The 24,698-nt window shown below is 33.1% G+C and overlaps 2 protein-coding genes across 2 annotated transcripts; one reads left to right on the top strand and one right to left on the bottom strand.

The window, feature by feature from the left end:
- Positions 1–1,844: 1,844 nt before the first annotated feature.
- On the bottom strand, positions 1,845–3,710 carry LOC148627332 (uncharacterized). The gene is made up of 2 exons (XM_088564828.1): positions 3,686–3,710; positions 1,845–2,838 (listed from the first exon to the last, which is right to left on the bottom strand). Exons 1-2 carry the CDS (start codon positions 3,708–3,710, stop codon positions 1,859–1,861), a joined length of 1,005 nt encoding a protein of 334 aa, XP_088420954.1. The 3' UTR covers positions 1,845–1,858.
- LOC148627331 (scm-like with four MBT domains protein 1) lies at positions 3,551–21,883 on the top strand. Its single transcript, XM_088571425.1, has 16 exons — positions 3,551–3,612; positions 8,354–9,588; positions 10,230–10,324; positions 10,721–10,961; positions 11,166–11,254; positions 12,253–12,493; positions 13,025–13,122; positions 14,053–14,311; positions 14,832–14,914; positions 15,798–16,060; positions 16,522–16,562; positions 16,975–17,212; positions 17,925–18,100; positions 19,025–19,392; positions 20,345–20,515; positions 21,213–21,883. The coding sequence occupies exons 2-16, from the start codon at positions 8,382–8,384 to the stop codon at positions 21,351–21,353; spliced, it is 3,711 nt and encodes a 1,236-aa protein (XP_088427551.1). The 5' UTR covers positions 3,551–3,612; positions 8,354–8,381; the 3' UTR covers positions 21,354–21,883.
- The last annotated feature ends 2,815 nt before the right edge of the window (positions 21,884–24,698 follow it).

The following is a 24,698-nucleotide window of genomic DNA, read 5'->3' as shown; positions in this document are numbered from 1 at the left end:
TCTCAACCGAAAAAAATTATGAAAGAAACACCACCATACTTCAAAAGTCAATCTGTCCCTATTGCCACCTATAGTTATACATCAACAATTTTTAACCATAAACAAGCTTAAGCATGCAGGACCTAAGCGCAGAAGACTACAACAAGAAACCTCTGACCCGTGACTGTTTCGACTCTTGACCTGCACTTAGAAATCGATGGTAAAGGAAAACTATTGAACAAATTTTACGACAAACGTGATGACTTTTCATTCAGAATTGTTAACTTTCCTTTCACCTGTGGCAACATCCCTTCAGCACCTGCGTATGGAGTGTTCATATCACAACTCATACGTTATACCAGAACTTGCCGGGACTACGCAGACTTTATGTATCGCGCTGGACTTCTTATAATTAGGCTTCTGGAACTGGGTTATGTTGCTACAACTTTGAAGTCATCACTACAGAAGTTTAATGGTCGTCATCGTGAATTCGTGGATCGTTACGGTGTATCCATATGTACCATGAAAACTGATTAGTTCAACGTGTCATAGTTTTCCTTTCCTCTTTCGTCTACCCCGGACTTGAATTTTTATGAGCAACTCGACAGGTGTCTCTAGAAAAGCAGAGGACACTTACCCTACCGGTGCACGTAGTCCATGATCACAGTTTTTAGTGGAGTACGAGTTGCTCGTTTACTTTTGTTACTTTGTATGTATTATTTTAGTTACTTTACGTTCTTTGTTGTTTGTGTCTGCTTTCCATGTCTTGCCTTTGTCCCTGGATTACATTCTTTTGATTTCCACTAGAATCTTGGTTCCCTTGATTACTCTTTCAATTGCTGGAATGATCCTTATGATAGGACCTACGAAAGTTTGAGGGGATCAAACGTTGAACGGCTCCTTGTTCGAGTTATTGCCCTTGGAAGGCAAAATATTATGTTTTAGTAGTTTTCAGCCAATATCTTGAGAACTATAATAGATAGAATGAACGTTCAATTTATGGAATGATCCATATGATAAGTCTTTCCAAAGTCTTCTTGGAGTCAAAATTGTTGGACAGCTCCTTGTGAGAGTTATAACAAGGTGAGCGATTCAGGCTCCTGGGAGGCTCTTGTTGTTCTCCAAATCTACTCTAAATGCCATATTCAGTACGTTGATTTAAGAACAATCGACACAAATAAAAATGACAATATTGAAATCCGAACAAGAGCACTCGACAAACAATGCCAGCCATCAAACCCCTGACTTGGTACACAATGGTTTGCTTCCACTATCAAATATAAAGCCCCACTAATATAATAACCTATACGTTATTATGCTAGTGGGGCTGCATAAATATACGGCCCCACTAATATAATAACCTATACGTTAGTATGCTAGTGGGGCTGCATACCAGTATTTCATAGTGGGAGCAAGCCCTTGTGCTTGGTACAGGCATTTTGCGAATGAACATGTTTTACAGGCCAGACGCCCCCTCCCCCCTTAATACGGTTGCCCTGACTCTCAAGACTAACAAAAAAAAGACCTAAGGGTCAAGTGTCAATACAGGGAAAGAGTCAAAATATCGATAGGAAAACCATTATTCCTTTCATGAAAAATAAATATTAATCCGTCTCCCCCAGAAAAAAATCAGATAGAACGTGATTATAACATCAATAAATCGTGATTATATATTAAGAACATATCAACTTCAATGCAAAAATCAGCTAAATTAAGGTTAAAAAGTAATTCTAACTGCAGCGATGTGTGAGAAGTATATCTTTGGCTATGTTTATAGTCCGGTCAATTGGAGACATAATAGATGCAGTTAACTACATGTAACAAAGCTAGGCAGTCAGAATCGTAAATATTAGGGTGGAGAAGCAATGTTGCTAAGCATCTACAGAGCGAACCGTCTACTCTCAGTAATGAAATTCTGAACTTGTTCGAAAATATTTTCATTTTCGCGATCGTTTTTCGAAGGATCACCGAAAAGAAGAATTTTGGTATTATAATTACTAAGGGTGCGTATAGTTCTTTGTCGTAAAGCTGTATAATTAGGACACTGTAGTAAGAAATGTCTATTATTTTCTACAGATCCACAAGAACAAAATTTATTATCAGTAATATTCCGATTAAACAACTGTTCGTTTAGAGCGCTGCAGTTTAATCTTAGTCTGGCATGAAGAACTTGAGATTTGCGTTTTCCAAAGTTGTAGTATCGAGGAGGACATTTTATGTTTTGGTTAAGATGATTCCTAATAGATTGCTTGGAAGAGTTTTCTCGAACTTCAGCCGGGAGTCCGTTCCACAATTGAACAACCGATGGTAAGAATGAATTTTGATAAAACGCCGTTCTGCTATTAACAGTTTGAATGTCGTGAGTCCGTCTAGTATTATAATTGTGAATTTGTAATAATTGTTGGGGCACTAAGCTACTTAAATATTCGGGTGTTTTGTTATGAAACATTTCATGGAATTTTAGAATTTTGTGCTTTTGACGCCTTACTGAGAGTGGTTCCCTACCAGTATTCTCATAAAGGTTAGCCTTAGACACTAGTTTTGTTCCACCAGTAACGATTCTGGCTACCTCAATTTGTGAACTTTCTAGCTTATCAGCAAGATATTGAGGAATGTTGTCCCAAATTATGTCCGTATATTCCAAGATGGGTCGTATAAAGCTAAAGTAAATGGTTTGGAGATGTTTACGTTTTAATTTAAACTTCAGACTTCTTAGAACATTAATACGAGGGGTAACCTTATCTATTAAGGAGTTTACATGTGAACACCAAGTACCGTCTTCACTAAAAGTTAAACCAAGATGCTTATGGGTTTCGACTTCCTTTATCAATTCAATTAAAGTGAATTGCACAAGCTTAACTGATATATAAAATAAATACTTAAGTAAATAATGTATTTAGATGAATATCTAAAATCATGTTTAATGTGCTAAATTTTTTTTGTAAAAATAAGATTTTAAATCAAATTAACGAATCAGACGGAAATAATGGTTCTTGTAAAAAAAGGGTGGACGGAAGCATCTGTGTTAACGGAAGTTCACTATTAATTGTAGATCAATTAATACCAATTCTTTTGTAAAGTGTCTTTTTTAAAACTGTTTAATATCTTTTATAAAGTTTGCTGACCGTCTAATAGACAATACACCAGGATCTGGCCCTGTCGTGGTTAATAAAATCAAGTTGATGACCTTAACAGACACCAAGGAATTAATTTATATCATACACTCCTCCCTATTTACATGTAATATTAAATAAATGGTGCACATCGTGATATGTTCTTGTTTTGTATTCAGGGGTAACTAATTGCAAGCTAAGGGTGAAGGTACTCTTCGGTACGGATGCTATGACCACGACTATGGGATGGTAAATGAATACATTGTGAGCCCCCCTTTTTTTCTGTTTTGAAACCTGAACGCGGACGTCCTGGAGGACACCCGGACACCTCCACTTGATCTGTTTATTGTATCGGATTGCATGATCGATTGTAAGGTAATTGGCATATGCGACTCAAATGTAATATCTAATAATATTGAATAAGTACCCGCAGTATTTGTGCTCGCCTTGACATGCGCATTAGTAAATGAGTTGCCATCTTGAACGTGGAAGTTTGCAACAAACAGAAGAAGACGAACACGTAAATTTTATCACTTATGATCGATCTGTTACATTTTTCTTTTAATTTGCATTAAAATGCAACCAAGTGTTACCTGCTTGTATCTTTTTCCTAGACATTGTGAATGATTAACTGTAAAACAAAGCATAATTTCATCGGCGGTCAAAACGGTGATACTTCATGAATATTCATCGTGTGTACTCAGTATATAAATTGCAGTTGTACGTAATTCTTAGCTTCCTTTATTGAGGATACTAAAAAATAAACTCATGACAACACGTCGTCGTTTTTCGTAAAACGATTATTTGGTTTGATCATTTTGGTCGAGTTCTATCCTAATACAGAATAAGAAATATATGCGGAAAATTTAACTTGCAGTGAACTAAAAATAGAAATATTTAAAATGTGGTTGGAAAGTTAAAAAATAATCTGTTGCATTTAAACAGTTTATTCCCAGTCTTACCAGATAGATATACTTTTATCAAGATCCTCCATCAGCATTTTTAAAGGAATCCTTTTGTCAGGCATGCACGTACTTATCACTTTATATAGAATAGTGAAAAAAGGGGGAGGGGGTATAAAGGCTATTCTGTTTTGAGTTATACATTTTATTAAATTGATCTTACATTTGTTATTGTGTAGAGGTAAAATGTAAATTTGTGTATCATTCTATAGAAACTTGTAATGTTCTAGGAACACTCCCAGAGCCTGATCAAGAAATTTTAAGAAAAGGGGGGGGGGGGCGGATTCCAAGCTGCATTGGCTCATTTTAACCTTGGTTCTACACACACTAAACAAAGCCTCCTACTAAAAAGGTGTTAAAACCCTAGAATTCCCCTAGATATGCTACTGTCCTTGTATGTAGATTAGACTTAATAATTAATCTATAATGTAAAAATACAAACACACGAAACCATTTGAAAATAATTTGGAAAGTAAGAGGTAAGTAATGAAATTAGTTTTTAAATCAACAGAAGTTGGAAGTGATTATATAGAGTGAATTGGGTCTAGCTCCATCATTTAAATTCTTGCATTTAAATTATCAATACTTACAGTTGATACATTGTACTTCTATGTTTGTCAGTATATGTTGAATTTAATCATGTGTTTTTGTCCCTTGCCGCTACAGGGAAGGGGACATAGAAATACAGTAGTCTGTGGATTCCTTGCATCTTTTCATCCTGTCATACTGGTGGATGCAGCTTTTCAGAAATTGCTTGATGGATTTTGTTCAGATTTTGTCTTAGGATTGTAAGTTACCACCATATTGTCCTGTCATTTTGATTTGACAAATTTTACGGTAGTAATGGGACTTCAATGAATTTGTACATTCTACACTATAGGAACACTTTGTGGATGCATCTCTTCAGATACCACTCAACAGATTTTGTTCAAATTTTGTAGGATATGTAGTTGATCATATTGCATTGCCATTTTGATTCAAAACATTTTGCAGGAGTTGTAAGACTTTGTTTAATATGTACATGCTGCACTATGACTATAGGAACACTTTGTGGACAAAACTCCTTGGATACCGCTCAACGGATTTTGTTTAAATTTCCTAGCATTGGTAGTCAACATGCTGTAGTTGATCATATTGTGCCACTATTTTTACAGGAGCTAGAGAAATTATACATGCTACACCATAAGAACACTTTGTGGTCGCAAATCCTCAGATACCTTTCAGTTGATTTTGTTCGAATTCGTAGGATTGTTATTTGTCACCATATGTAGTTGATTATCTTGTGCTGCCATTTTGATTTGACTAATTGTACAGAAGTTATGGTACTATTGCACTTCAACATTTTTTATGTGATGGGCACTGGGATATATGGCTATGATTTGCTTGTTTAAGTAATAATGTAACTTATAGGTTCAAAGGATTGGTTGTTCAGGCATATTTATATGATGCAACACATACATTTCAGTCAGTGGCATAGTTACAATCCAATTGAAATTTGATCTCACACTTGCGCCCTGTTAACTGATTTTTCAGGTGTGAATATCAATACACTGGGAGCAAGAGCGAGATCTGATTTTAATTAGTTTAGCGTAGGTACAATGTTTAAGAAGAAGCCAAGGCTTCAACATGCTTGCAAAAGAAAAATGAAAAATAAATCCCTCCTATTCTGTGCTACAAAAAGCTTCCATGATGATTTGGCACTGGCTATGCCACCACATGTATCACCTATGAGAAACTCCCTCATCTATGATAGAGTTACCCTATTTGTATTATTACCAAGAAATGTGATAAGCTTTTCACTTAACTAAAGGGTTAAACAAAAATACAAAATTTTCAACAAATTTTTTTGCAATTCAGACTTCAAACATTTTCAAGAGATTTCATGGATAAGACTAAAATTAAAATATTTCCCTTTACTCTACCTATATTGTACATACAAAAGGTTGGCCCTACATCAAATTAATTTCATTGTCATGCTCTCACAAGGATTTTTTTAATTTTCAAAGCAACATTTTTTCATTTTTTTTATCGGGATTTTACCAAATGAATTGAACCTTGGTTGTGGGGAGGGGGAGGGGGAATTACCTACCTACCTAAAGCTAGAAGGTAAGTTTGGGTAAGGGGAAATAAACATTATTTCAAGTGTGGTTTAAGACTGCTGCAAATTCTATTAGAGTCACACGACAGATCTAGAAACAAGTGCTCCTTATTACATACATTGTACAATATATTGAGATTTAAGAAGGTCAGGGTTCAGTGATTTTGGGTCTGAATTTTAATCCCATTCCCAAGGAAAAATATGCTCCACATTTACCAAATTTCAACTTTGAAATCACCAATTGTGACTTGAAACATCATCTCAAGATTTGTACATGATTAAAATGGAGATATGTAAGTTTTGCAAAATCCTCATTCCACTATATTGTATCAGATTTGTCATCCAGAGGTCTCCTCATGACCTTCAATGGTCCTCATTGAGGATCTTTGTTATATATATTTTTTTTAAATGAGTAAAAAAAAAATGTTTGCCAGTTACTCTGGGCACTTACCCAAAACAGTAGGAAAATCAATCAGGTATAAAGCCATCATTTTGAAATATTTGTGGCTTTTGAAAATGTTCTGTTTGATTTTTAATGTTTGTGTTTGAATGTATGACGGTCATTAAGTGTGTGCCTTATATACAAATGTATTAAATTTTTTGACTGATTTAAATGAAACTTCAGTGCCTGAAAAGGCTGGTCACCCGCTTGCCAAATGCGACCAGTTTTGTATTTGGGTGATTAAAAGTTGCCAAAAGACATTAAGTTGCTAACCCAAAAAAAATGTTCGGATAACTACTCCCTCATCCTAGAAAGATAAAAAAATCTTAATCATTTTTTGTTGTTTTTATGTTTTGCCACTTCAGTGACAAAGGTACAATTGTACATAACTTAAGGTAAGTGGTTAATTCATGCCAGTGTGACCTGAACTACAAAATGCATGTACCAAGAATACAATTTGACTGACATCATTAGGGCTGAGTTGTCTTACAAAGTCTGGATACGTAACAGCCTTCATTATTGGTTAATACCAGTACAATATAGAAATACAATGTAAATTTGAGCAATAGCAGATCAAATTAAAGGTCACAATATATCAATCATTACTAGACCACACTAGTTCTCCTTGGTTTTTTATTGTATATACAGTTCTACATTGTGTAACTTTGGTAGTAGGTACCTTCCTCATTTTGTTATATTTTTACTTGAAACTTATTTGTGAAGTTTTGCCTGTAATTGGAAGAACATAGATCAAATTTGCCTACAAAGGATCTTTTAATATTCAATTCTGACCACAAGTTATGATTTGGTTCAGTGGAAGAAGATTAAAATTCAGGTCTTTTAATTCAAATCATTTCAATATTTGCCATGCTTACATCATCTCTAGGTCATATGAATTTCAGAAAATGATGTTAAATTTTTCAAGAAAGTATTTATAAAATCTGGCTTGTAGGTGTCTTAGGCCTGAGAAGTTTTATTTAGGTTGTGACAGTGGAAATTTTCTAATTTGTTTGAATGCCAGCATGACCATGGAGAAGCTGAAAGAGGGCTGGAACTTCTTAAAAAGACAGGGAGGTGGAGATAAAAACAAACCCTCAAAACATATTGTAATCAGGCCTAACCTTAAAGATAGTGCACTTCAACAAAAACTGAAAAATAAATTTTTGGGCCAGATTTTGGCTTGCCCTCATTTCAGGCACTGAACTTCTCATAGTTGTTCAGTATAATAAGTCAATTTTAAGACTTCTTTGTATTTTTTACATAAAAAAAATTGCTTCCTAAAAGCAAAATAGATTTGTTAAACAGTGTATATATTTGTACATTTTAATACATTTTCCCATGCTTGTGTTTTCCATTACAATTCAAGATTGATGTAATGCATTTTTGACCATGCACATATTCTTCTTGGTAAAAAAAGTGTTAGTGTCATCCCAAAAGCCCACTTGAATTTACATGTATATGTACATTTTCTTTCAGCTTTCAGTTTTAGTTGGAACACACCTCTTCTGTTTGAAGTTTACTATGAAATGATTTTCATGTTTGTCAATGGCCCATGTAATTTTTGGTTGTAGTTCCTTATATTTTACCTGTACCCTTACTTCATAATTATTCTTTTGTAGCTTATCCACCATTAAATATACACAATAAATATGAAATTTTTTTTTTTAATCAGACACTTTATTTTTTTTACACATATGACTGGATTTAACAGGAATATAATCATTGGAATCCATGATCACTATGAATCTTTCCTTTTCAGATGATGTACAGGTAAAATTAATCTTAAAATGGATTCACTTGACAACATTACAGACATGACAGAGGAAGGGATCATCTTAAATGAAGACAATCTGCAGAACAATTTGATCAACATTCAAAACTGTACTTCATTGGGAGATCAGATGATGTCAACAGGCCAGGAAGAAATGTTTGCAGTAGCTATGGAAACTGAGAGTTGGGAGGGCAAGTGTGAATCTGGCTTAAGTGTGGTTGATTCTGCTCAACAAAATGTAGTTGACTCTACTCAAGGACAGCATACTGTGTTAGAGACATGTACTCAACAGTCTCACTTGTTAGATGCATCTGAAATCCCAGAAGTACAGGAAGACATAAGGTTACAACCCAATGTGCCAGGAAGTGAATCATTGATTTTAACTAATCACGGTGAACGTGTTGAAAGTATTTTGCAAGTCTGTCACATTGCTGTTGAAAATGATCTGCCAGCAGAGATGCTTCCATCTTCTGCTGCTGGCACTTCTAGAGCTGAATTAGAATTGGACTCCTCTTTGACTTTAGGTGCTTGTGATAAAAATCTATTCGAATCTACGGATACATGTATCTCAGATGCTGCTGGAAACTCCCAGGGAGTACACTCAGACATTAGTGCTAAAGGTTTAGAAGGATCTGTGGTAGAAGTCATTGGTCAGAAAACTCCTACAGATAATACAGTTGTTTCTGTTACAAATTCTGTTATGAACCCTGGTGAATCAGTTGAAAGTTTGCTCCCATTAGATGAAAACAAGATACAAGAAAATATTTGTTCAGACAATAGTAAGGCTGGTATTTTACAGAGCGATGCATCCAACACTGGATTCTCTAAAGTGTCTGTAAATACAGTACAGGATGTTAAATTTAGTTTACTTCACCAGGAAGATATGTGCATGGAGACAGATCAGAAAGAAAACAGTCTACTTGAAGTTAAAACTAATGACAAAGAATCAATTTCTTACAATGCAGAAGATCAAAAAGAAAGAAATGTTTATATGCATGACCTTATTTTACAAAATAAGACTGTTTCAATCTCCCTTACAGAAGACAGTGGCCCTCCTGAACCAGAACAAAAGGAGAAATTAGTGTCTGATAATACAGGTAAAAGTGACTTTTTGACAACTTGTGAGTTTAAGGAATCTGAAGAGAAAGATGGAAAAGGTCCTTTACCTACCATTCAATCGAAAGAGGGACAAAAAAGTGAAGAGAACAAGAAGAAAAAGAAAGGTATTTACCTTTAAATTTAGACCCTTTCATTCTTTACCCATGAAGTTATATATGTAAGTTTAAAAGCACTAGTCAGTATTCAGTGATGTAAACTTATTTACAATATTTCAAATATAATACATTTCGATGCCTAACACATTTTTTGTTTTGTTGCTATCAGTATAAAAACTTGAATGTTTTAACATTTAAGGATGAGGTCTAAATCTTTGGTAATTATACACCCACTAAACAAGTGCATCAATAATAGGACAATTAATTGGAAAGGGTGAATAACCAAAATATGATCACAAGTGCCAAAGAATGCTTAGATTTAACAATTGTACGGAACTTGTTCATATTCATTCTTGGCACAAGTGATCATTTTTTGGGTATTCATGATAACCTATTGATTATCCTATTTATTATATAGATTTCTTCCATTATTCATTGCTAAATTTCAAGTATACAAAACAAGGTCTATGCACTCATTGATTCTGGGCTTTCTTTGGCACTAATGATCATATTTTGGTTACTAGTATTCACCCTTTCCGTTTTATTATCCTTTTACTCATATTTTAAGCTTTTCAAAACTATGTTTACCAATGCTCTTGTCAAATTTAGTTGACTAAAATATTCACGAAATAAAACTGATTTTTTTCCAGCTGAAGAGAAAGTTGATGAGGAACCAGAGTTTGTCTGGGAAAAACATCTCGAAGAAACAGGGTCCCAAGCTGTTCCACCTACAACCTTTAAACATGTAATGATTGGGTTTTATAGATAAATATAACATATTTTGTAAAATCATATGTGTAATTTACATGTATATGAAAAGGAGTGGAGATTTCGTCTTCTATGAAATACTGGTAGGGGCTTTAAGATATTTTAATAATAAAAATTACATTGTACATACATGTAATTTGATGATTAAAAACCCAAATTTATATCGAAGTTCTAGATTTTACAACTGTAATCATCTATTTATTGATAGGAAAAGATGTGATTTCACTACATTTCTTGAAAAGAATTTTAAAAACATTAAGCATGAAAATGCATTTGAATTTATGTTACCATAATTTTATGAAGATTTCACTGATTTATCAAAACAAATATGAATAAGTTGTCATTGTATAATATTGGGTATTGCTGGTTGAAGGTGGAAAGTAGTCTGGAAAGTGGTTTTGTGAAAGGTATGAAGCTAGAAGTCCCAAATAAATGTAATAAGGATACCTATTGGGTAGCATCAGTGTTGATGACATGTGGACCTTTACTGAGACTGAGATTTGATGGCTATGAGGATGACAGTGCTGCTGATTTTTGGTGTGACCTTTTGACTTCAGAAATTCATCCAATAGGATGGTGTGCACAGAACAACCAGATTTTACAGCCTCCTGAAGGTACTTAAATACATGCATATAACACAATTGCAGTAAAATAATTATTTCACCAGGTTTCAAATGAAAAAAAATCAAGTGGACAATTTAATTTGGAGAAAACAGTGGAAGCATACATTGTTTTGCCTTTAGTGCTTTTTTTGGATATATAGGTATATATACACACACACATTAAGCATTATGAAACTAAGATTAAATTTATTACAGCAATCAAAGATAAATTTGAAGATTGGAGAGATTTTTTGGTAAAATCTTTGACTGGTGCTCGTACTGCTCCAGCATATTTATTGGACAAGGTATGTTTTTTTCTGCAAGTCCGTGGTTAATTTATGGTCAAATCTTTGACTGGAATTTTTAATACTCAAGCCACTTTATTCATGATAATGTTTATCTTATTCTGTGGCTCCTTGCTTGTTGATCAAATCTTTAATGGATGTTTGCAATACTCCAACCCACCTGTTGAATAAGGTATATCTTGTTATGTGGACCCTTTGTACTTACACATCCTCCTGATTTTTTATGAAACTTAATAGAAAGGTTAGATCACATGTTTATGTGTACGGAAGAAGATAGTAATTGTTGAATCCCTGCAATGGTAGATTATCAAACTTTAGGGTACCCATATTTTAGAGTCTTAATACGACAGGGGTTTTTCTTTATGTTGGCTTGCTCACATTACGGTCCCTGAACCCATCCAAGCAACTATTTGACAGAATGATGACTGCTGACTGATCGATAACTGATGACCTATGATCGATCTGATTGCAGTTTTGTTATGTAAAATGAGGGATGACTAGTTCATGTGAATTTAAGAATTTCAAGTGGAACGAATCCTATATACAACCATATTGAAGTTACTTTAAGATACTAAATCCATGTATTGTATTTTGTTAGGAATAAAACGAATTTAAAATAAAAGTGATTAATCAGTGTTTAAATCTATTGCATTATGTAAATTTGTTTGTGTAAAAATTGACAAACAAAAAAATGGAATCCGTAAAATATATAGACATGATGCAATCACCGGTTTAATGGATCAGTTTGATGGATCGATAACTGATTGGTTATCAGTGACCGATCACAATTTTAGTTGCATTGATCGGTTCAGTTACTGCACATATACTTCTAAATAAATGTTTATTTTATTAAATACATGTATATTTCTTGGAATAATATTGATTCAGTCATTCTTTGACATTGTATGTTCATAAATTTGTAGTTTTGTTTGGGTTTAAACATTTAGGCATGCAATATTCAAAATAAAATACATCAGGGCTACTTTGATTTTATTTAGACCACTGGAATCACGCCAGTAGACCAACTGAAACAAGGAATGAGGTTAGAACTTCAGCATCCTATCAATTCTGTGGAAGTGTGGCTGGTTAAAATCTTGGAAAATGTTGGAGGCCGTCTTTACCTAAGATTTGAAGGGTTAGAAATAGCTACCCATGACTTCTGGTTGTTTTATCTTAATCATCGTCTTCATCCTGTTGGTTGGGCAAAGGCAAATGGGCTGAAATATCAACCACCAAGAGGTATTTATATTACAATTTATCTTCTAATTAATAAGGTTTTGGTATCAACTTCATGTTTAGTGGGACTTTGCTAATTTCCACTACATGGAATGAAAATTTTCATAAAAAAATTTGCCTCTCAATGGATGAATTCATTTCAAATTTAGTGTGTAATTTCATGTAGATGGGACATACATTGTATATCAAGTTCCAGGTTCATGGGACTTTGCCACTTATCACTATAAGGAATGACATCTAGAAAATTGTTCATCACAAAAAACTTGGCTCAAAATGGATGGATTGATTTCAAATTTGGTGTGTGTCTTGATGTATAATGTTTTATGTAGGTCATGGGGCATATTTTGTAAGTGATTTTGGTTGCTAACTACAATACATGTATTAACTTCATGTATGAGTGTAGGTATACCTAACACTACAATGCATGCAACATGTTCATGAAGAAAGAAAAGAAGTTTATGGATTACATTGCCTTGAATTACTTCAGATTTTTCTTACTATGGAACATATAAATGTCAATATTATATTTTTTAGAGTTAACTGGTGAAAACACTGAAGTAGACTGGACTAATGTTCTAAAGTTATCCATGAAAGAAGCAGAAAAATGTGTATTACCTTTGGCAGTATTTAAGGTAATGAAGTTGGTATATATGGCATAGTTAATGTGTCAGCTAAGAGATAATCCAATTACATGTATAAATACCAAGAAAATATCTGAGAAAAATTTGTGGGAAATTTCAGTACCACACCAAAGATATGCAAACTGTAAAATAGATTTAACCCCCAGGTGGGACATGGTTATGGTAGGCATCTGGCAGATTGTCCATAAGGTCTTCTTGTTCTTGTTTTAAGATGTTAAGGCAAAACCTGAATAATTTCCAAAGCATTTGTTCTAAGAGAGCTACTGGTATATGTGATCTGCAAGGTGTTATCACAAAGATAAACTATTTGCTGGTGTCTGACCATTGCTGTGCCTTCATATTTTAACAAACAATTAATACTAAGCATTGGTACATTTAGGGTTACACTTGAAAACAAAACTTAAAAACTTAATGCAGCGTTCTTGTCCATAAAGCAAAACAAATAGCTTTATTATAAAATATAAATCATGATGATTTTTTTTTAAATTTAAAGGTATTGAATAAAGGGCGTCAATGAGCATGTGTAAATGCATATGCCTGTGAGAAAACAATAAATGATATTCAGTTCTTTGATCCAAGCTCCCCATTGAAATTTTATGTTTTGTTGCCCTCTGCCCAGGCTAAGGATAGTTTCAAAATACAATACATGAGAATTCTTCCATCCAGCATATAAGTCATGGGTAGACCATAATATGAATAATTTTACCATTTTGTTTAATAATAACCTTTTACAAGAAGAATTCTTTGTATCAAAATTATAATGATGTACAATTCTTACACAAACTACTGACTAAGACTGTTAAAAATGGGGGATTTATGTACAACTTCTCCCCTCTTTCTTTCTCTGATTCTTAAAGAAAACCGTAAATATATGTATATACTCACATTCATTCCAGTTACTTTATAATTGTTTGGTTACAGGATCAAGAGGAGATAATTGACCATAAATTTCAGAAAGGGATGAAACTTGAAGCATTGAATCCTATTAACAAAACCCAGATCTGTCCAGCTACTGTTGTCAGTGTTCTGAATTCACAGTACTTTGTTATTGAGATTGATGATTTAGAGAACACTGAGCCAGAGTACAAAATCAGATTTTGCTGCCATTCTGGTTCTAAATGTATTTTTCCAGTCAAATGGTGTCACTATAATGGAGGAGTCTCTGTCTCTCCCCCAAAAGGTAGTTAATGTATGGTCAAGTGTTCACAGCAGTTGTTACTTTTTCAATTACAATGTATTAAGAATCTAAAGCTCCGTGCAGAGGTAAGATCTCAATCACTTAAGGGTGATTTCATCATTCCATAAAGAGGCTGGACCAAGTTAGCCAACTATGATATCTTACCCAATGAAATCTTAAGATTTCCCAATCATGCATGAGGATAGCTGATGTTCGATACATTGTCTCATACTTGATGTACATCAAACTTAATAAAATGATAAGTACTTGATTGTCATTGTGCAAATTATTGTGCAAATTATGGAAATTTCTCACATACATTGGCTAAAATATGATTGTTCTGTAAGTAATTATTCTAATCTGTCAAATGTTTACAGGATAATGCACATATTCTAGCTTAATATGGGGTTGTCATATTAAGGAAATCTAGCATGGCTATGTATTGACAATTATACTTAGGTTGAGCCATATATGGATTAATTATTTGGGAGTTTTTTCCAAGACTTTGTTTCATTGGTTTCAGGTTGGCCTAAACCCAAACTATCCTGGAATGACTACCTAGAACATTGTAATGCAGAGGCAGCACCTGAAAGTTGTTTTGCACAGGTATTTTGGTCAAAAGATAAATTATACTCCTCAAACAAGTATAGCAGTCAGATAGTGCATATTTACTCCTTACTAAAGGCTCTTTGATATAAGTTTGGTTTATAAGTCAGATAAACTTGCAACTTCAGTTACTACAGTGTCTGCTTAGTTTTTGTGGACATCACTGCAGATAAATACATTTAGTTTAGTCATTTGTGCATGGTATGGGCCAAAATCCAATCTGAAAAAACCACATAAGACATTACTGGAATAAAAGTGAGGATAGAAAACCTGTATAAGCTAGATTATGACAAATTACCATATCTGGGTTGTAGACACAATATTTACAGAAGTACATAATTGTTAATTTGATTGTAAAAGTAATCAAGATGAAAATTAAAGTCTTCCTTTCATATTTAGTCAACTTGCTGCTACCTTATCTTTTTACTGAATACATGTCAGAACTTAATTTTCATTCTATGACATTTGATACACATGAAGATTTATAGAAAATGTTTTCAATGTAATAGTTACTTTCATATAAATTCAAACCAGCACAGATTGTCGTGTGTGAAGTTGCTCACCTCATGTGTAGAAGGTCATTGGTTTGATTCTAGGCTGAGACATACTAAAGACTATAGACATTGGTAGTCACTGTTCCTCCATCAAGCAAGTGGCATAAGTGAGATAGAGTGACAGTTGTTTGACTTGGTGTTAGAATAATGTGTCTAAGTGGGTTGATATACCTTCCTGTGGTCTGTTGCTTTTGGCTAGTTAGCATAATAAACATCAGGCTAGTACAAAGTAGAGTCTGTTCAGTGGGTCAAATGTTCTGAAAAGCCTGGAATATCTGCCACAAGATGCTTAACCACAATTCATTGCATTTTATTTTGTTTATTTTTAGAAAGCATTTGATTTTGAGTTCATTCAAGGAATGAAATGTGAAGCTGTGAATCCTGAAAATCCAAACCAGATCTGTGTAGCTACCATTTCTAAGGTAGTGGAACCATTGGTGTGGATACATCTAGACAATAGTCGTATATATGGAAGTAGCCATATTGAACATTTTGAATCACACAACTTGTTCCCTGTTGGTTGGTGTGAAAGCAATGGATACCAGCTCAGACTTCCTGTTATATCTAAAAGAACTGCTGCTGTTCTTCCTGAGTATGCTATTTTTACTCTTTTCAGAATTTTAAATCTACTATGAAAAAATATGCATATGTTTCAATTTCCTTTGTTCTACTAGATACATTTCAATTTACTACATGAATTGAAGTCAGCTTTCATCAAGTTTTCATTAACTTGAAACTTGTTACTTTTACATGCATCTACATTTTTCTTACTCAAATTACTTCCTCCCCAACTTGCACAGCATGTATACATCTATGTTGAGTATGGTCAACTGACAATAGATAGAATTAATTAACTGTTGAACTTGAATCAAACAGATAAAGTTGTAAAGGAAAGATTTTATAAATCAATATTGGTCACTATATAGGTTTAATTAAGACTTAACAAGGCTTGTGTAACTTTCCATTCTTCTTGGTCTTTGTGACCAATTTTGGAGGCAACTTTTTCTTTGTGATGATGTTTATGCTTCTTTCTATTATGTAATATTTTTTTAGGACTTATGATGCAACAAATGAAGCCTACCATTCTAATACAGGTGAATGTATAAAAAGTAATATTGCTAGACAATCTATGTTTGTTAAAAAAAAAGTAATTGTGTCAGTTGGTTTTCATCACAAACTGATCACCAATCTAGATTTTATTCAATGTTTCTATTTGCAAGAATTTTGTAAATTGTAATTCATAGACATAAAACTTATTTTACTTGTTGCAGAATTTGGCTGTATGGATTTTATGTTATAGAAATCCCCTGTTACAAACATTTGTTTAATTTAGGAAATATTTTGATAACTAAAACAACTTCAGTGAATGTATAAATTTCATGTATGTATGTGCATTCATGGATTTAAAAAATTGTACAATTGTACAAATGTATATATTTATCTAAATTGTCGAGCAAATCCATGGCTTATAAGGTGACTTTTTCAAAAAATATTACTTTTCTTAAGGTGGGGAGTGGTGCCCAAAGGTTTACTACAACCACCAGTGCTTTTCTGGTCCTCATCTTAGTAAAGGGAGGATTGCATCATTACCTAAATGTGTTGGACCTGGTCCAATAAATCTGGTGATGAAAGAAGTTCTCTCCATGCTGATTAATGTGGCATACAAACCATGCCGTGTTCTTAAAGAGTTACAGCTGGAAGGAAGGCCTAGTCCTGATATGCATCAACAGACATTGAAAGCCAAGTAAGCTTTGGTTTAAGTACATGTCTCTGTAAGAATTGGGCATTGCCATACCTAACAATAGGAATGATACATCCTGAAATACATCTGTACACCTCAATACAATCTTTATACAAATTTTTACTTACAAATGAAAAAAGTTTTTATTAGATACAAATATAATGCACTGCCAAAAAAATGTTATGCTGTTTTTAAATCTTATGTTACCAGTCAAAATTACCCCATGTTATCTAAGCATTGATGCTTGCTTCAAGATTTTCCTTAATATGTCAAGAATCCTACTCATATTTTTAGTGGAAAAAATCCCTGCTTATTACTTACATGTTCTTTTTATAAGTATCCGATAAGAAGTGAAAAAATAACTTAAAAATTGCCAGTGTACTATTTGGTCTCCCATGTAGGGAAAACAACTTTCATGTTCCTTCAGTTCGAAAAAAATGTATACTTTTAAAAGAACTGATTAATAATACAACATGTATAAGAGTTTTATATTTTTTTTCAAGTCAATCACTGAACTAATATCGAACATATATTTGTGACATTTTTGTTACCTTTTTTGCTAATGGATATTTACAGGGAGTAAGATTATTAGAAATGCAATACATCCATGATTTTAATGAAGTATTTTGAACTTTAATTCTGTGTACTTTCTTGAATTGAAAGGGTATTTAATGAGCAAGATTGAAAGCAATTTGTTTATTTTTATGCCTTACAGGTACAAAGGCAAAAGTTACAGAGCTATTGTAGAGATTTGTAGACAGGCTGAAAATCTACCAGAATTCTGTCGAAATGTTTGTTTGAAGTTAGAATGCTGTAAAAATCTAATCAGCCCTACATATATAAATAATGAATGTCCCGAAAAGTGTTCGCTGTTGACAAAAACACAGTATAGTAAGTAGGCTGTCAATATTTAATATTTTTATTTTTTAGGCATACAACAACATGAAAATGATGTTTTGTTAAAAATTTATCTATATTAGATTTCTGTTTATAGATTTTTTTATGAATGAGAAAAAAGTAAAGATTATTTTAGGTTTTTAAACATAGAGGTTGCTGTATTGTTTACAGTATAAAATAGTAGGAAGGATGTGATCTGTTACAAGGTTACACTATTGTGGTGTCACAAAATGAACTATTTATACAAAAAAAGTTCAGTACACAGTCAGAAGAATTCAGGTTTGTGAAGGTTATTATTCAATATATTATAATGTGCTCATTCACCGACATTTCAGTATTTTAAAAGTCATGAACTATCTTTATAAGTTATATATGTACTTTAAACCATCAAAATGAATTAAGTTAATTATTTTGTCCATTTCTGAGGTGAAATGAGTAATATGTGGCAAGTGTAACCTGAAAAAGGACAAAGAATATATTGATATTTTAAAAATAATTACACCTTTTACAGTGTTACATTAACTAGAAATTATTTTTTTCATATTTTAACAAAATTTAAGATGTGAGCTATACACAAATAAACATTTTGTGTTTGTCGAAGATACGAAGCTATCATAGTAAAGATTCTTACTTGGTCTTACAGGTTAACTTCCTGTCGAACTGAAAGCAGGTCCACAGTGCTTCTAAGGTCAAAGGTTAAATTTGTATTGATTACAGTTATGAACATTGCAAAATTATATGCTTTATTAAGTTTATTTTAATCTTCTAGATTAAACTCCCTTTGGTTCTGCAGCAAAATCTTCCACTTCTCATTCAGAACAGTTTCACATGCATACAGAGTCACATTTTTTCTTTTTTTATAGATAGTATAACAGGTCCATTAAAATGGTATATTTTTGTATAAAACTTTTATTTTAGCTTACTATAATCCGAAAAAGAAAGTGGGACGGCCTCCTGGTGGACATACAAATCTAGAAAATGGACCTAAAAAACCTGGAAAAAAGAAGAAGAAAAGACGAATGAATATTCTATCTGAGAATGGTGGGAATGGGGAGGAAAATGGAAGTGTTGGGGATGGAGAGGAGGATAAGGAAAGTGTGACTAGTGAAACAAAGACTGTGGAGAATAATGACAATGGTGAAAAACCAGCCAAGCGCAAATATGTTCATCAAGTACCTCTACCATCAGATATTAAAACTAGAGGTGCTAAGTTACCCAAATATAGCTTCGAGAGGAAAACACATAAAAAGATTCCTATTCAGGAAAAACCGCTGCAAAAGCCACATGTAAGCATTTTCTTTGTTTATATTTTTTTATTAACAAATGATTAAAGAAACATGAATCAATGTTAACAACTGGATCACATTTTTAATGTAGGGAAGGAGTGTCAGATTTGTCCTGTTTATGTAGATGCTCTGAAACATGAATGGCTCAAAATCATTGTCAGAGGGTGGCGGATTTCAGAAATGACCTATGCAAGTATAAAATCTCCCATATTCCCTTTGGTCAAGACATGAGCAATATAACAACATGGCATTGCATTATCACTTAAGTCAACTGTGTACAAAAAGCTCTATCTCTCATGGGCTAAGCCTTAGATCATATTAGTCTAGAAATAAGGTTTTTCAGTTATTTGGGCTATATCCAGAATAGGCTAATATATACTTGGACGTTCTTGATTTAGTTTTACCTATGAAAATCATTTTCTACCATATCTTCTATTTGTCTATCCTTACAATTTAGCTAGTGCAAAATAACATTATTATCAATGCATGTTGGTGAACGGAAACCTTTATTTTTCATGGAAGAAATGCAATATTTTTTTGGAAATAAACATTACAATTTTTAACAGGGTAACCATTAATTTATAATTTTGTGAACAAATGATCTAATCATGCACTCACTTAATCTATTTTAATATTTCTGTAAAGTATCTAGCTATACAGAATTTTTAAATTCATTAAAGAATGACTGTTACATTTTTTTGGTCAATGAAGAAATAACCTCAATCATGTGGTGTACACTAAATGACTGTGTAGCAGTAATTTCAAGTGTTGAGGTTATTTCAAAGAAGTATAACAATCATTCTTTATAATTTAATTTTAGTATAAAAATTCAACAAGTAAATCATTTGGTCTATGAGATGATGGACACATTTTTTTATCCCATCATGAAGGGTTTTACTTCTGAAATTGATTTATTTGCCAATAATAGAGTATACAATTTAATATTCAACAGAGAAAGTCCCACAACAAAGAGGAACAGACAACAACTTCTCCACATCACATTTCTCCTGTAAAGACTGCTATGAAACTTGATAGTAATCCTTTATATTGGTCTGTCCAGGAGGTGGTACAATTTATCAAGGGGACTGAATGTGCACCTATTGCAAGGGTGTTTAAGGAACAGGTAATGGTCTAAATAAATGTAATTCATAGACTTGTTGTAAAATACTGTACTAGATTTCCAAGAAACTATGGGGAACTGAAATGGCATGTAATGTTCTAGGACCATAAAGTTGTGAAACAAAACAAAGCTTGAACATTGATTGATTGTGGTTTAAATCCTGTGGCTGAAATTTCATGTGTTCCTGGATGAGAATATTTGATAAATCCAACAGACCTTGCTCTGTATTTATACAACCCTAGCTATATTTTCAATATGCTAGTTCACAGAAGCAATAGCATGAGGTTATAATGTCACCTGCAAACTGAAACAAAATCATAATTTATACATCATCCCTATCCACACTTGCAAAAGTGGGGTATTTTGTGATAGAGGTGTCTGCCCTTAAGTCCGTACTTCCTACCATTACATAGAGGGATATGCATTTCTTATCTGTAATTCCTCTTACACCTTGAATGGAATTCTATGAAACTTTCACAGTATCTTTACTACATATTCCCATTGTTCATGTCCCATTTTAAATTTTGATCCAAACCAATTTGAGGTCAAAATGTTATTGTTAATAAAAGGGGAGTGCGATATCAATTAAGTAGGCATTGCTTACAATTTTTCTAGTTTATCTTGTTACATGACAAAAATGACATTATTAATTTTTTATGCAGTATAACAGAAAAACTTGATGTGTTTTTTTCTTGCTCAGGAAATAGATGGACAAGCTTTACTACTGCTGAACTTGCCAACAGTACAAGAATACCTGGATCTAAAACTTGGACCTGCTATAAAACTGTGCCATCATATAGAAAAGATTAAAGTAGCATTCTTTCAACAGTATGCCCATTGATAATGTTACTAAATGTGTTTTGTTGTCAATGTCTTTAAAAACAAACTTGACATTTCAAGTAACCTGATATGGTAGAAGGCTGGGACATTGATTGCTTTTATGTCATGTCTGAGGTGGCTAATTTAATAAAAAACAACAATTTTCATTATTTTTCATAAAGAAATACATTTAAATTTGTATGAGGTGGACATATATATCCTTACCTAACAATGGACACTAATGTCCTTTTAACAGCCAAATGATTAATGGACTAATGATTAGTTAAGGGGGTGCTTTTTAATTATTTTTTTGTCTATCCAGTATTACAACAATCTGCTGACAGACCGTTGTCTGAACCTATTTTGCAACATGTGTTTCCTTCGATATGCAGTAAGATGTGGCAGAAATCTTGCTATACTTCTGTTGGGATATACCTAAAATAAGTGTATAACAGTGTGTTATACCTATCAAACATCTATTTATGTGATATTGTTGAATAAATTGTTATCATGATTATTGATTTTTTTTTCAATAAAATATGAATACTTGTATGTTCTTTACTTTTGATTAGCACAGATGGATAGCAGTACAAGCAATGGACAAAATAGAACCAACAATTATTGTATAATTTTAACTGTTTTAGAATAAGGGGACAAAACATGGCTTTAACAAACATTTTCTGTATTCTGAAAAATAGCTTGAATAAAAGTGTATGAAGTGATTATATTGTACTACTAGATTTCATAACAATTAAGTCGGACATGGGTTGATTTTTGGGTTTTAACCATGAATCTCCATTAAATTAGTGAAATTATGCCACAAGGTTTAATACCTTAAAATGCTTAGGATTTATGTTTGGATATATGACTAAGTGTTTAGGAATTAAGGGGGAATAACAGTTTTTTAAGCATTGGCTGGAGTAAAAATATATGGTTTGATATTGTACAAAATGCCCCTTATCACAAAAGAAAGGATGAACATTATATCAATATAAATGTTGAAACCAACTACCTTTTTCTTCAAGGTTGGACTGCAATATAGGACACTTTCATATAAATTGTTAAAGGTCTGAATTAATTTTTGAAATTTTAAAAATAACTTACTGTTACCTAAATGCAAAGGGGAAAAAAGTAGATAGAGATTGCATCAAAAACGGCTGTGAGGACTTTCCCGAGACTTAAGTAGAATGCTCCGTTTATTTAAACTGATTCAAATCAAATTCTCCTGGAATATGAAGAATGCAAAACATCATTTGATATAAGCGACAAATTTTGTGTGTGTGTAATAAGCGACAACTCATCAAATGTGATAAAATCATTTAAGTTTGGAGTTCCTGGAGACGACTTTCCTAATGATGAATATCAACTAGATAACGATTTACATGATGATAAAAATGATTTCGAAAATCTATTCCCTTTACATAACTAACGCTTTGCACATGGCTTACAGTCAATGACTATGCACACTTTCAATGCATGTGTAACAACAAATTCAAAAATTTCAGTTTCAGAGATTGTGTCTCATGTACACAGACCAGTCTTTACATCGGAGATCCTTGAGGACGAAAACATGTACAAGTATCTAATGCTACAATGTGGAACAGCCAAATGCAAATGATACAATCTGTTTAAAAATTAATATAACTGCCAGCGAGAAGAAAAGGAAAAAAGACATTTGAGAATGCTAACTTACTAGGGCAGCGGGGAGGAAAATATTATTGGCAGTAACATCAATATCAAAGAGTAGTTGGAATAAGACTGTATTAGGCTAAATAAACTAGAACGCCAGCTTACTTTGGTACTTACGTTACAGAGTGGGCTTAGAATGTCTCTTAATAAATCCCGACGTACTTCGGCGCGCAAATGAAAAAAAAATTGCATACATACAATTATCAAATGGAAAATATTAACTTCACAGTAGTCTCTCGCTAAATGAATAACTGTTGCGAAAAATCAAATTAATGTGTGTCAACTTTTAAAAATAATTGATTGAATAAATAAACTTTAAAACGTTCTTATGTTTTGCATCGATGTTGTATCCATCTCGGTTTTCTCCTTGGCATCGGACTTTGCTCGACTGCTGAGAGTTAGACATTTATCACTTGATGTTTCACCTTTATCGTTTGAAAAGAGTTCGAGTGGATATAGTTTGCTACTTGATCTAGATGTCGTACTAATTTAGTGCATACAATGGCAGACCTATGCACCTCCATGAATTTGTTTCGTTATGATAGCTATATCTCAAATTGTCTTTGGAATTCCACAATTTTGCCAACTTCATGTCCAGTGGTCCCGGGGTGTCCCCCAAGTGAGGTGAGGTATTCTCGTCTCCACCAGTTCCAAAAGTCATTAATGATGAGTGATGGAGTAGTAAATAGTTTATTAGCTGTTTCGCGTGTCATGTTCACTAATCTCACTTGCTGATCCTAAATAAGGTAATTAAAAGTAATTTATCTCCCGCAAAGAAGATGAGTCGGTATTGGTGGTTTTTCATCTTTTTGGTCTGATAATACGTGTGTTAACGGGCGATTATTGAGTATTGATTCGATTTCGAATTTCACAGTCTCTAGCACGTGACCGCTACAAGTGCACGCCCTAGCACTTTTTTATGCAGTTATTGGAGATCCCGATGAATCTCTCCCAGGCGCACGCTTTGGTATAAATTTCCTCTGAGTACAATATGCGTTAAATTGTTCAGTTTTATAATATGAAAGTGCCCATATCCAATCTTAGTAAATTTAATACAACCACCTAATGTTTCGAATATTAATTTTAGTCAGAACATAACTATGGTTACTATTTATTTTCTAAATCTGACTAAGGCCATATTCGTCATCAGAGACCCAAGCCTTTTTTTTTATTTGTTTTGCCGTTATTCTGTTTCGGAATTTCTGAAAGGGTCAACTATATATCGATGAAGCACAAAATAATAATGATAATATATTAGCTAATATAAACCTTCCATACAGACTAATTATCTCCTGGTGCGGAAGCCCATTGGAACGTATTAGTAAATTTTGTGATTATTTCTAACGTCCTGTTATAGCAATGGACCTATACAAAAGACACCACAACATTTAGAAATAAAATTGAAAAAAAAATACAAGTAAACACTAACACGCTTTTAGCTCCATTCGATATTACTTGCATGTACACAAATATGCACAATGAAGAAATACTGCAAGCTGTTAATAGGGTTTGGTAAAAAATTACTAAAATCAAATTCAATATTCCGCTTCCTCCTAAAATACAACTTCTAGAAACTATTGAAATCATATTAAAAACAATGAAATTGAATTTAATGGTAAATTATACAAACAGCAAGTCAGAGTTCCGATGGGATCAACCATTTCTCCTAGTTAAAAAA

Source organism: Perna viridis, chromosome 1 (genome assembly GCF_037379345.1).
Source record: "Perna viridis isolate PV_CMFRI_1.1 ecotype Kerala chromosome 1, ASM3737934v1, whole genome shotgun sequence".
NCBI classification, from domain to species: Eukaryota; Metazoa; Mollusca; class Bivalvia; order Mytilida; family Mytilidae; genus Perna; species Perna viridis.
The sequence above is the reverse complement of the archived record's forward strand: the minus strand, read 5'-3'. Positions and strand labels throughout refer to the sequence as shown.